The 13,509-nt window shown below is 38.8% G+C and overlaps 1 protein-coding gene, 1 long non-coding RNA gene and 1 other non-coding gene across 3 annotated transcripts; 2 read left to right on the top strand and 1 right to left on the bottom strand.

Annotated features, from left to right (window-relative positions):
- Positions 1-4,663: 4,663 nt before the first annotated feature.
- Positions 4,664-4,770, bottom strand: LOC131309014 (small nucleolar RNA R71). The gene has a single exon (XR_009194688.1). It is a non-coding gene; the product is annotated as a small nucleolar RNA R71 (small nucleolar RNA).
- Positions 4,771-7,278: 2,508 nt separating this feature from the next.
- On the top strand, positions 7,279-11,127 carry LOC131308418 (uncharacterized). Its single transcript, XR_009194429.1, has 3 exons — positions 7,279-7,426; positions 8,036-8,867; positions 10,850-11,127. It is a non-coding gene; the product is annotated as an uncharacterized LOC131308418 (long non-coding RNA).
- A 641-nt stretch (positions 11,128-11,768) lies between these two features.
- On the top strand, positions 11,769-13,034 carry LOC131307125 (uncharacterized). Its single transcript, XM_058333536.1, has one exon. It carries the CDS (start codon positions 11,769-11,771, stop codon positions 13,032-13,034), a length of 1,266 nt encoding a protein of 421 aa, XP_058189519.1.
- The last annotated feature ends 475 nt before the right edge of the window (positions 13,035-13,509 follow it).

The following is a 13,509-nucleotide window of genomic DNA, read 5'->3' as shown; positions in this document are numbered from 1 at the left end:
TCAACTTTTGAATCATTTCGCCACTCATTGCCTCCCGGCCCATAAATTAGACTCTCAGGTCATGCAGAAACTTGACTCTGGTTGTAATTTTCTTCATCAACAAGCCAAGGTAACTAGAGGTATGTTTTGCCAGATTTTAGAAAGCTAGAGCTGGTGACATGGTTCAATTAAAAACCGCTGTGTGGACTAAATTATTCCAAGTAAACTTAGGGAATCCAAGTTCAAAGTCAATTCTGAGTTTTCTATGGTTGCATTTAGCCGGCCTTGTATTTGCGGAAATTTTTTTATTTTTTTTTTGATAAGTAATAATTTTTTCCAAAAGGTATCAAAAAAGGCCTCCTATGTACAATAGAAAGCAAAGGACAAATGGCTAAAAAAAATAAAAACTACTCCGTCAAGAGAGCCTATACCCAATTCCAAGTACAAAAAAGTCAAAAACATATATTTAACGTGGCAAGAAATTGATCAAGCGAAGGATTGTTCTCCCTCGACTCCCAACTAAACAAATTAGAAAGAAGAAGACTATTAATTTTTGGCAGCGACATCATGTCCGAATTAAAATATATTGGATCTCGCCGGCCAAATGTTACCATTTCTTCAAGGTTATGATATGTTATATAGGCTTGACTCTACAAGTAAAGCTAATAAATCTAACTTGACTGACTGAATTTCTTATTGGCTAGCTTAAGCTAAAATACAGTAGTAAGGAGTTCAGGCAAAAGGAATTCACTAGTAATTGACATAGGATCACAATGATTACAAAGAAAGGACCATGGGCATGACGGCATCACAACAAGAAAGCTAGCATCCCAATCAAGTGGACCCCCCACTCCAATAATCATATGCCACCCTAGACTCTAAAAAGTTGGGAAGAAACCAAGCAATAGAAACCCAAAACAAAAACAACAAACAAAGAATTACAAGAATAAAGGGAAGAAAACAGGACATGGACTAAAACATGAAACATGTCCATGAAGCCCCTACACTATCAGCTTCTGATGCACACCCAAAAAAGACTGTTTATTTGACCGGAAAAAAAAAAAGACTAGCTGTTTATTTTCACAGTATTGCTTATATTACGGAAGTACTAAAATGCCATTTGTGGATCCCATCACAAGGTAGACTAGTTTCTGTAAGAAATATACATGCATGGGTCTTGTAATCTGAAAGCTACCAGGTGCCATGGCCGTTGGCACCCCACCCTTGCACGGAGCTCCGTCCCTGGATTCCGCTCTTTGTCGTTGTCAGTGCACCATAGTATAGGTAATTTGCACAAATGTCAGATGCAAAGACTTGACTTGGGAGTTTGGCCATAGATTTCCATGCGAAAATAACAGCTCCTTTAGGCTGTGCGTGGAGCGCACCTTGAATTTGTGAAGGCAAATCCATAACATCCTCTTTACCATCAACAAATCACTCCACAAATCTTTAATATATCCAAGCACAGTACAATTTTTTTCCCTGTGTTTTTCTTCAATCACAACTCCATACTCCTCTCTTGCCTTGGTTTCTCGTTACTCTTGAGCAGAGAAAATAAATCCCGTAACTGTATTCCGTGCAAATGATTATACGGAAGTGCGAGTACATTCTAAATCATGACCAACTTATCCCTTCCGGCATTATTCTTCGATATTGTTCATTATGCCAAGAATGGAGCGCGGTGAAAGGCTGCTTAGCTTGCAGCAGCTACTGAAATCCACCAGCACTCTCTTAATTAAACTACTGCCGGCATTCTTTTCACGGTGTAAAGCTCTGTGCTGACAATCACCAAGGAACTCGAAATCCGCTAGAGTAGTTTGTTTTTGTTGGTGTTAGAGGTCACCGTATAGTAATAACAGGATTCCATGTACAGGTTATAGCTAGTGCCTTGTTTTCCGTGTGCTTTATATCAGCAGATTTTGCTATTTCTACATGGAAGTATATGTTGTGTGTGGACTTTCTTGGAAAGCAATTGTCAGCTGGTAAAATCGTATTGAAACCAAAACTTTCTTGTTTTCCCTTTCTTTTCTTTGGAAATAAAGTGGAGTGTAGTCGTAAAGTCGTGGAATTCAAAATACAGCACGCCAAACCTAAATGTCGCGAACAATTCAACTGCCATATCAATCGGAATCATGCAGGTGGCTGGAATTCAAGTTGAAAGATGCATGCATCTAGATTTGGAATAACCACTCATGGCTGATTTTTTGATATTATTATCACTTGGAGAATTCTTTGCAGGTTTGAATATTCTGATGCAAGATCATGGCCTACGATGTACAAGTATTGTGAATCATTTCCCCACCCATTAAATCGTGAGTAAATGCCACCCCTGCTATCGCTAACCCCGAATTATTGAGATAGTTATGGTCCCCTTTTGTTTAATTGCACTGAAAATGAACATAATCATTCAGTTCAATTATTTCAACACTTGGGAAGAGAAATATACAATTTTTTATCTCTTTTTTTTTTTTTTTTTTGTGTGTGTGTGTGGATAAGTAACTTTTTTGAAAAGATATCAAAGGGGTACATACCACCCATGGACAAACGAAAGCAAAGAAAAAATGGCCAAAAAAATATACTCCGTCTAGAGAGCCCATATGCAATTCTAAGCACCAGAAATATATATTTAACATGTCAAGAAATTGATCAGGGAAGGAGCTTTCCCTCGACTCCTGATAGGTGCTGAAAAGCCCCCATTTAATCTTTCTAATTTATACCTTGTTAAGTCCATTTATATTGTTACTTGGAGAATAGTAATGCGTTTCTTGTGATTGTAGATATTTGGAAGCTTGACATATTAATGGGCTTTATTCAGTTCGGTTAATGCGACGTTGGCTCACAAGCTTGCGGGTTACTACATGGTGTGTCAAAAGAAAGTCGATCAAATACATCAAGTGGCGTGCTGTATTAATTCAAAGGGTGTGTCGAAATTATCATGTGGAATTCAAGTGGAGAAGCACCCAATAAAATTACCATGTGGTAATGCATTACTGATTAGTCCAAGGATTCAGAGAATAGGGTTGAATAGGGTTGTATTGGCGGCGGGCCCCAATTAATATGTATCACACGACAGCATATAAAAAGAGGACTTTAGTTTATTATTAAAGAGAACTTTGACTCTTTCCAGCGGCGTGATAGAAAGACGTTTCAGAGGGATTTTTGTCGAAGAACAGAGAACAGGGCTACACATAAACAGGGCTCCAACTTCCATGGCCGGCTAATTTCATTGTCTAGGGGGAAGATGAAACTTCGCACCAAGTAACTCTATTTTATGTATGGATTTTAGGTTTATTATTCGGATCGATTGTATAACTAAGGACCCTTTCCGTTTCAATTGAATGGAATGATTTTGATGGTTTTAATCTATTGAGTATTTGTATGCATGCTTTCAAATACGAGTTATGCAATGGTTTTCATCAATTGTAGTTGGAGTTCTGACATAGATTATACTCGTAAGACGGGTCGTGCCATTAGGCGGCTAGACCGTACTTTTGAGACGGTCCGTGCTATGGGATAATTTATACCTTTTAATAACTCAATTATTTTCTAGATGATTATTTCTAGGGTTTGCAAGCCCTAGTAATAATCCCTTCTGATTCGAATAATTAATCTTGCCTATGCATGTTGGAGTTACGCGGTCGAGGTGGATTCGAACCCTAGATTTTCTCTCCAATCGTTAAAAATTTTTCATTTAATTATTTCTCTTAGTTTAATAAATTCTCCAATTCAAACAACCAAACTTCTTTTGCCCGAATTAATCTAAAAATTAATCGAATTTATCGTAACTCAGCCATACTGTCTCCATCGGAATGATACTCGGTCTTGACCACTATTCTACGGAGTAGTAGTTAATTCCAAGGTTTTATAAATTTATATTTAACACGGAACGACGCGGTCAAATTTTGGCGCCGTTGCAGGGGACAGTTTGCACGGTTGCGTTAATTTAATTAGTTTTTAGTTTAGTTCATTGGTCTTTATTTTTATTTTGTTTGTAAGTTTTGGTAGTCTTAGCTACAGGTTACAAGGCGACAAACACAAGCAAACATCACTGTGAAGAAGCGGTGCCGTGATATAAAACGATTTCGTTGACCCACTGTGAGTTTGTTCTTATTTTTGGCAAATTAATGTCTTTGTTTGGAGTACCCCATTTTTACAATCAAGGGGTATTGAACTTGCATGCTTGGTCGTCAGTCACAGGAACCTGAACTCGTACTTCTTAATTTTGACTTGGAAAAGAGACGTAGGGGTAATAGAAAGACCGACTTAGTCACAATGGCAGATGATGATCCTAATAGAGAGAGGAGGGTTGTGATACCTAACCCCCTCCCTCTCAACTCACACTTCGCCCCCACGGCTTACACTACACCGGCCATCATGTGTACGATTACCTGCCATTACGGCTAACAACTATGAGATTAAGCCCGGTACACTTCAGATGCTTCTTAAGTTTCAAGAGCAAGCTCAAGAGGATCCATATCAACACATCACTGAATTTGAAGCCCTCAGTTCCATGCTTTTAATTCATAATTTTCCGATGGATGCATTGAGATTGATTTTGTTTCAATTCACTTTGATAGGGAACGCCAAACATTGGCTTAGTACTTTGCCAACTAATTCTATAACATCTTGGGCGCAAATGAGTGCGGCATTCCTTAAGAAACTCTTCCCCATAGAAAAAACACTCAGACTTCGGCAAGAGATTACCACTTTCCAACAAGTTGAGAATGAACAGTTCTATGAGGCTTGGGAGAGATATGGGGATCTCATTCGTAAGTGTCCGCACCATGACATACCTAAGTGGCAATTAGTACAAAGTTTTTATTCTAGGCTGCTTCTGCCACATCGTGTGATGGTTGATGCCTCATGTGGAGGCTCTGTGATGGTTAAGAGTGAAGAGGAAGCCTGGCAATTGTTCGAAACTATGAGCGAAGGGTCCCTACAAAATGTTTCTTTTGAGAGGAGAGGTAAGTCTGTCACTACTGGCTCTGATAAGCCATGAGGTATGTATGAGATCAAACCATCTCATGACCTCAATTCCAAAGTCGAAATACTGACTGAAAAGGTTGAAAAGCTTCTTTGTATGAGACCGGCCACCTCACAGCCTCCACTTTCTCAGGAGGCATGTTCTTTATGTGCTAGTCCGGCCCATTTCATCACTGACTGTCCTGCGGCCCCACAATTCCCTATTTTTGTGGAGGAGCAGGTTAATGCTGCACAAGGGTACGCTAATGCACGAGGTTTCTCCCAACCAAGTAATGATCCGTATTCTAATACTTACAACGCGGGTTGGGCCAAACATCCTAATTTCTCGTGGAGATCGCAAGATCAAGGTAGTTCCTCTACCCAGCAGCCTAGGCCTTTTAATACTCCATTTAATCCAGCTGCCTATCGCTCACAAAACTGCCAAGCACCCACCCAATCCACGCGGGATCCATCCTTCGAGGACAAGGTGCTGCAAGCGCTTGACTGTTTCAATGATACCCAACAGCAAGTGCGTTCCAATACCCAGTCCATCTCGCGGCTCGAGACCCAAGTGGGTCAAATAGCACTACAACAAATTACACAATTCCCGCCTAAAATTGCCGACTAAAAAAACTTTAGTCGCCAAATACTGACAAATTACCGATTAAATATAAATTAATCGATAAAAGTTTAAATTATTCCCGACTAAACATATTTTAGTCGCTAATAGTAGCTTTTTGACGACTAAAAGTACGTTTAGTCGGCGAAAATTAATTTTTTAAGCAATTTAAAAAATCAATAAATAAAATATATTTTCCCGACTAATTATTTTGGTCGGTATTTATTGATATTAGCCGACTAATAATAAGTTTAGTCGGCAAAAATTATTTTTTATGAATTTAAAAAATCAAAAAATAAAATATATTTTCCCGACTAATTATTTTGGTCGGTATTTATTTATATTAGCCGACTAATACTAAGTTTAGTCGGGAAAAATCATTTTTTACAAATTTAAAAACTCAATAAATATCATTTATATATTTTTGCCGACTAAAAACAATTTTAGTGGTGGAATATCAATTTTCCCCTGTTTTAAAACTTTCAAGAATGGAAATATTTGTTCCGACTACATTGACCACGATGCAACTTTCCCGATCAAAACCATTCATTTTTTTTTGTCCTTCTTAATCATAAGTTTTTTGTAAAATTTTGGCTTGATCAAGTTAAAGTAGCCCCTTTATCGGCACACAAATTCTTAAATTAAAAAAAATTCTTGTTTGATCAAGTGTCTACCCATAGGGGATTAACTTCATTTTTTGTACAAATGATCTTATTCGTATTACCTCAAAGATAGATGATTTCGATTGCCAAGAAAGATCTCAGGTAGGACTCATTTAGTGCATTATAACACTTAAATGTCTCCGAACGCATTAAATAGCTTTCGATTATGTGGTCGCTGATATCGAATGATTTTTTATTTTGGTGACAATACTACAATCGGTAAGATGTGAAATCTTAACGATTCAAATCGAGCATTATAAAATATGGCTCAACATTTACCTTTGCAATCTATACTTTTGATTTACTTGATAATCAACTAAGCCTTATGTTGTATTCATTGTTATAGTAGCCACACGATTGCAAGACAATCATGATGATCGAGACCATTGATTTTGTTGCACTTGTTGAATTATTTATTCTCAAAAATTTGCAACTTGATCAAACTTAGAAAATCCATTTATCGAGACATGAACTCATTAGAAAAATAGGATTTTCCTTTCGATCAATTGTCCAACGAAAAGTTATTAACTATAATCTCGGTAAGAAAGATACAACTGGTAAAAAATTAAAGATATATTATTTTGATCACGCAAAAAGACCTCAAGCGGGGCTCGGGTGGTGTGTTATAAGACTTTAATGTTTTTGGACACAGTAAAAGTATTCCGATCATGTGGTCGCTAATATTGAATGATTTTTGATTTTGGTGACAATAATATAATCAGCAAGACGTGAAATTCTAACGGTTCAGATCAACCATTATAAAAACATTCATAGCAATAAAGTTTGAAGTTTGCATTCAATGATGACACAATTAGAGCCCACTAAATATTTTCCCCTAAATCTGAAATCAGACAATTGCCGACTAAGTTAATTTTAGTCGGGGACATTATATATCTTTTGTGCCAAATTGAAATTTTCGCGAAAAAAACGGCGGCATTTTGGTAATTGCCGACTAAGAAGTTAGTCGGCAATTTTGTTTCCCAAATAAAACGGCACCGTATTCCCTCGCCTGATCTAACCCACCCCCAAAGCATACAGGCCCCCTTCTCTTTCTCTTCGTCACTTTTCCTCTCTCCCCAAACCGTCTCAACCTGCAACAAAGAGCGACTCGCGACCATGGAGAACCCATCTCCAGCCACTACGATCATGACGGACTACCATCATCGCGTCTCAATGGTTCAGGATCTGATCAATATCTATTTGAGTAAGTTCTAATTTCCTAACCCCCGATTTATCTCTCTCCGTAACCCTCAATTTCTGTGTGCGTGTTGGTTCCAACAATTCGCCCCGCAACTCAACCTGGTTTCGTCCCCTCCCTCTAAATCTCATCTATGCAGATATGTATGTGTACGGTACAAATACATATCCTTCTCTGTGAACCCTATTGTTCAATCTCAAAGCCCCGTTTTCTACACCCCGAAGAATTGCTTGATCTCGAAAAATTAATTCATCTACCTTCGGGCATTGGAACAAAATGAGAAAGTTTAGTCATTTGTTCTCTCCTTCGTTGATTCTTTAGTTTCTTCAATTTTATGTTTATACCTTTATGGGGCATGTGTTGTTTGGTTTACTTTTTGATACATGTCAGCAGTACCTTGAACCTTTTATTGTTTTGGGTGACTAAGGGTGATTAGTATTATTCTTATCTGTAGTCTTAATGCTAATGAGTATATTGTCATTTGTTTAGTGTAGTGCATGGGCAATTGTCTTAGTTTTATATTGTTCATATGTCTCTTATGATATGGGTAACTATCTCTTAGATGTATAATACCGCAAGGTAGTTCGTAATGCTTTTTGTGTCATCTTGTAACAGGTTTTATTGAAATTTCAAGCCTTGGTCAAGATACACAGGGTTTTTTTTAGCGTCTCTATTTTTTTTTGGGCTATGGCATTTTTCTTCATCGGAATACTCACTTCTCAATTTGAAGGTACGATAATAATTCGTGAACAAGGATGTGTTACAATTTATCCCTGACAATTCATTTTGCTTCTCCTTGTGTTGGTTTATTCATTATTTGTTGTTGGGATTAATTTTTTGTGTATAGCCAAGTAAGTTAGCTATCTAATTTTCTTCTTCGAGAATACTAGCTTTAGGTGTACGAAATGTGTCTTTGTTTCAACTACTTTGTTCAGCTTTTTTTTTTTTTGGTCAGCACTACTTTGTTCAGCTTGTAGACCACTCTTTTTGCCTCTTGAATCATCCTTCTTATGCTCTTACTCTATATACCTCCTTAGTGCAGCCACAAAAGACTCTTTGAAAGACTGTTGGGCTAACTACTTTTTGGTAGCTAGCTACAATTATTCAACTCTTGCATGTAAGTTCACTGTGTACTTTTCTGTTTCAATAATGATAGCTTCACGCGTACGGATTGTATCTTTGTTTCAACTACTATGTTCAATTTGTAGACCACTCTTCTGCCTCTTGAATAATCTTGAATGATCTTTATGACTCCATATCCCTCTTTAGTGATGCCACATCGTTCATGATGATGTTGTAGCAAGGATGAAGGCGATGAACTTAGAAACTACAAATTAATGAAAAGAGGAGAAGTCAAAAAGAAGATGCCCAGAAGAGTTGCATTGAGTAAGATATTCTCTTCTACTGATGGCTCCATCAACTTCTTCTATTACTATCCTAATAGCAGGTAGGCCTCCCATCTAATTTGTGAAAGCACAGAATTGCTGCTTCTTTTTTTAATGTAGTGTAATGATATTGTGTGCCAGCAAAAAAGTATTCAATGGGCAAGGTTGAATTCATAAAAAATGTAGACAAAGACCTAATGTCGTGTTTTGAGATGATAAGCATGATTAAGGACTTAGGGTGTTTAGAAAATTGCAACATATATCATAAGCGCCCTAATTGCGATTTGGATGGTGGGTTGAGAGAGTTAAAGACTGATACTGAGGTGTGGGACATGTTTGCTATTCATAATGATAGAGAAACTATATCTATTTATGTGGAGAATGCATAGTTAAATGTGGTCGATGATGTGGTAAATCTAGATAGTGACATTGAAAAAAGTGATGGCAATGAGAGTGAAAGTGGGGCAGATCCAAACAGTCCTAGAGGAAGTATTGGTAGTAGTGGCCTCGAGTTCTTTGGAGATGGAGATGAGCTGTATGATTTAGGTGACAATATTAGAACTAAACAGGTGAGTGAGACCTTTATAGGTGGTTCTGAACCTTTTTCCTTCAACATGGGAAGTGGGAGTGGAGAGGGTCCGTCAAACCTATTACCTCATGACATACAAGAGTTAGTCCGTCAGACCTTTACAGGTGATAATGCTTTCTAGCTGCATTATCCGTGTTGTAAGCTAAACCAATGTTGTAGATTGCATGGCTCTAATGTTAGAGTTAGTTCTTTCTTAATTGAGTCCATGCCCAACTATTTGTTGGTAATTCCCCGTCGAGGGAGGGAGGGAGACTTGATTGTTTATGGGTTCCTCATCCTATAACTTGCAAACAACAGTTATTTAGCATTGGCCCGCTTATTGAAGTCAATAGTTTTTCTAGAACTCCGTTAGTCCATTATTATGGCACTGCAGGAATTAGCTATTTCTGTGGGGGTTGAGGGAGATGGACGTCGCTGATAGATTGATTTATGCAAATCTAGTTTCAGTCATGAAGAGAAATATGGGCCAGTTGAAGTCCAAATATATACGTATATACATGACCAATTGGTAGAAATCCCGTACTATCTAAGCTATCGCTCTAGTTTCCAGTTCAACTTGGCTTCTTTATTTGACATTGTATATTCCTCTCCTTAGTCCATGTTCTCATTAAGAAGTTGCAAGGAAAAAGGTCCTGTAACAACTGTAATTGAATGATAAGTTCACTCATCTCCTATTAGTTTACAACCATGACAGGTGGTTTTCGTCAATAGAAATTCGTTTGGGTTGTGGGGTGGTTGGGGGAGAGTATGTTGATATACATGGGGATGATCTCTTTCAATGCTGGGAACACTGACCATAACTAAGCCTATATCTTCGAATCTTTCCTATTGTGTTTTCAACAACATGCTCCTCTAGTTGTCTTGAATTACACGATCTTTTTGTTCCCACATTGGGTTGGGCGATGTTGCACATTCTATTCCATGTGGAGAGAGTGAATTATGAAAATATTCAAATACAAAGAAAGTGAACATAGGAAATTGAATGCTCTGTTTAGAAGGCTGTCGTATTTTGTTTTTTGTTTGCCTTAATGCAGGAGTTTTTGTTTGCCTTAATCCAACATAGGAAATTTGTTTTCTGGAAATCACGGAGATTTTGGTCTAGTCGGTACCTGCGTGGACAATTGATGCATCTCTCCACTTAGCTTTTGTACAAGGTTCATCAATGACTCAATTTTCTCTTTATTTTAACAAAGGTCTTCAGTAACTAAAATTGGAATAGTTGGAGGGGGAAGTAGATATTTAACCCTTCTTTTTTACTGTTGCATTATCCATGTTGTAGGTTGTGTGGCTAGCTCTAATCTTATAGTTATTTACGTATGCATAATTATGTCAAGATAATTTTTCGTTCTGGCTTCTAATTAGTAAATATTTACCATGTTCATGCTTTGTGCAATGAGATACACTAGTTCATAAATACTAATGATGGATTGTTCTTTTTTTTTTGTTTTTTTACAGGGACGATGTTTTAATGGAGTATCAGGATGTTGGTTATTGACTATGAAGATCAAAGTTGGATTTTGGTTGTGGACGTGCTTGGATTTTTTTGTTATCCGTTTGCATGTTGAAGTTGATTGTCCACGGGGTTTGGATACATTTTGTTATTGAGCTTCGATTTTTTTTCCCCCCTGTGGTGAACATGTTGTTATTTTGCACTCTAGGAATTTGGATACAAGTTATTTTTTAACTATTTGGTGGACACCTCTCTATTTATGAAAGTTTGTATTTATTTCTTGGAATTTTTATTTTGTATTAATTTTGTGGCTTTAATGATTGTTGGCTGAAATTTACAGGGAATAATAATGTGGAAAAAATTTGTAGGAAATTTTGGAATGACAAATTGGTATGAAACATTTCCCGACTAAAGTTTAGTCGCCAATAGGCCACAAATTAGTTGATTCAAAATGTTATTTCCCGACTAAACAATTAGTTGGCCAATGGGTAACACATTCCCCCACTAAACATTAGTCGGCCAATAGGTAACACATTCCCCGACTAAATAATTAGTCGGCAAATAGGTTACACATCCCCGACTAAACAATTAGTCGGCCAATAGTAACACATTCCCTGACTAAAAAGTTAGTCGGCAAATGGACCAATCTTTACCAACTAAACTTTTTTTAGTCGGCAACAACCTTTGCCGACCCTCTTCCACCGACTAATGTGCCGACCAAAATTTTTAGTCGGGGAAGGTTTTTGCCGACTAAAATGCCTACAATTGCCGACTAAACCATTAGTCGCGAATGGTGTTTTTTCTTGTAGTGTAGCCAATGCACTTAATCGTAGGGAAGAAGGTAGGTTGCCCAGTCAGCCTGTCCAACCTCCTGGAGGACAGTTTGTGGTTCATGACCCACCTTTTGCTGATGCTAAGGTAATCATGACTTTGCGCAATAAGAGAGAGGTCGAAACCCGACCAGAGAAAGCGAAATCGAAGGAGCATTTGGCTCCTTCCGACCCTGATGACTTTGGGGAGGAAAGTTCACAGAGTAAAGAGGGAACCCCTCCAGTCACACCTGCATCACCCACTTCTGTGTCAGCAGGCTCTAAGGTACCACTCTATGTGCCTAAAGCCCCGTTCCCATCATGTTTGAATGCACTATCTCCTTTTCCTAAGAGGGGAGTATCTATGGAGGATACCCTTGAGGTATTCAAGCAAGTGAAAATTAACATCCCACTCCTAGATGCCATCAAACAAGTCCCAACTTATGCAAAATTTCTAAAGGACCTCTGCACTCAAAAGAGGAAAAACCAAACCAATGTGTCTAAAAAGGTCCTTTTCACCGAACAAGTGAGCTCTATTTTTCAATTGGACGCTCCCCTTAAGATGCAAGATCCTGGTACCCCGACTATTAATATAGTCATTGGGAGGCATGCCATAGAACGAGCACTTTTAGACTTAGGGGCTAGTGTCAACTTGATTCCGTACTCGGTGTACGAACAATTGGGGCTTGGGGAGTTGAAGCCCACGTCGGTTACCTTGCAATTAGCTGATAGATCTATTAAGGTGCCACGTGGAGTAGTTGAGGACGTTCTTGTCAAGGTTAATGATTTTTACTTTTCGGCTGATTTTATAGTCCTTGACACAGAACCGGTGCAAACCCTTAAAAAGCAGACTCCGATTATTCTTGGTCGTCCTTTCTTGGCGACCACAAATGCTAATATTCATGTGAGGAGTGGAGAGATGGAGGTGACCTTTGGGAACATGACCCTTAAGCTTAATGTTTATAAGGCCGCAAAACACCCTCCCTTAGAGGAAGACTGCTTCGCAGTCGATGTCGTGGAGGACTTGGTGGAGGAGGTATTGCCTTATGTTTTGACCGATGACCCGTTGGCCGCTTGTTTGGCACACTTTGGGTATGAAGAGTATGATATCGATCAGTCCATCGAGGAGATAAATCTATTACTTAATAATTCACCTCCAAAATGGACAGCGCAGTTTGCACCTCCTCCCGCACTTTCCAACGAGACTGCCCCTCCGTCTATTGAGGCTCCACCGAAACTTGAGTTGAAGCCACTTCCAGCTAATCTCAAGTATGTGTTTCTAGGTATCGATGACACCCTTCCAGTTATTATTGCGTCTGACCTTTCTGTACACAGGAGGGTCAATTGGTTGAGAAACTTAAGCGATATAAGAGTGCAATAAGGTGGTCTGTGGCAGACTTGAAGGGTATTGATCCCTCCGTGTGCATGCATCGCATTAATTGCGAAGAGAATGCCAAACCATCACGTGAGATGCAACGGAGGTTGAACCCGAATATGAAGGAGGTGGTAATGAAGGAGGTTGTGAAACTTTTGGATGCGGGTATCATATACCCCATCGCAGATAGTAAGTGGGTGAGTCCCACTCAGGTGGTGCCCAAGAAGTCGGGCATAACTGTGGTCGAAAACGAGAGACGTGAGCTTGTCCCGACACGCGTCACCATGGGGTGGTGTGTTTGCATTGACTACAGCAAGCTCAATTCCATGACTAGGAAAGATCACTTCCCATTGCCTTTCATTGACCAAATCTTAGAGCGGTTAGCGGGCAAAAGCTATTATTGTTTTCTGGATGGCTATTCCGGATACAATCAAGTGCCCGTCGACCCTGCAGACCAAGAGAAAACTACCTTTACTTGTCC

The sequence above is a fragment of the Rhododendron vialii genome, chromosome 11a, assembly GCF_030253575.1.
Source record: "Rhododendron vialii isolate Sample 1 chromosome 11a, ASM3025357v1".
Classification (NCBI taxonomy): Eukaryota; Viridiplantae; Streptophyta; class Magnoliopsida; order Ericales; family Ericaceae; genus Rhododendron; species Rhododendron vialii.
The sequence above is the reverse complement of the archived record's forward strand: the minus strand, read 5'-3'. Positions and strand labels throughout refer to the sequence as shown.

Bases quoted from the DNA above. Each gene is read 5' to 3' on its own strand.
- LOC131307125 (XM_058333536.1), top strand. From the start codon at position 11,769: ATGACTTTGCGCAATAAGAGAGAGGTCGAAACCCGACCAGAGAAAGCG.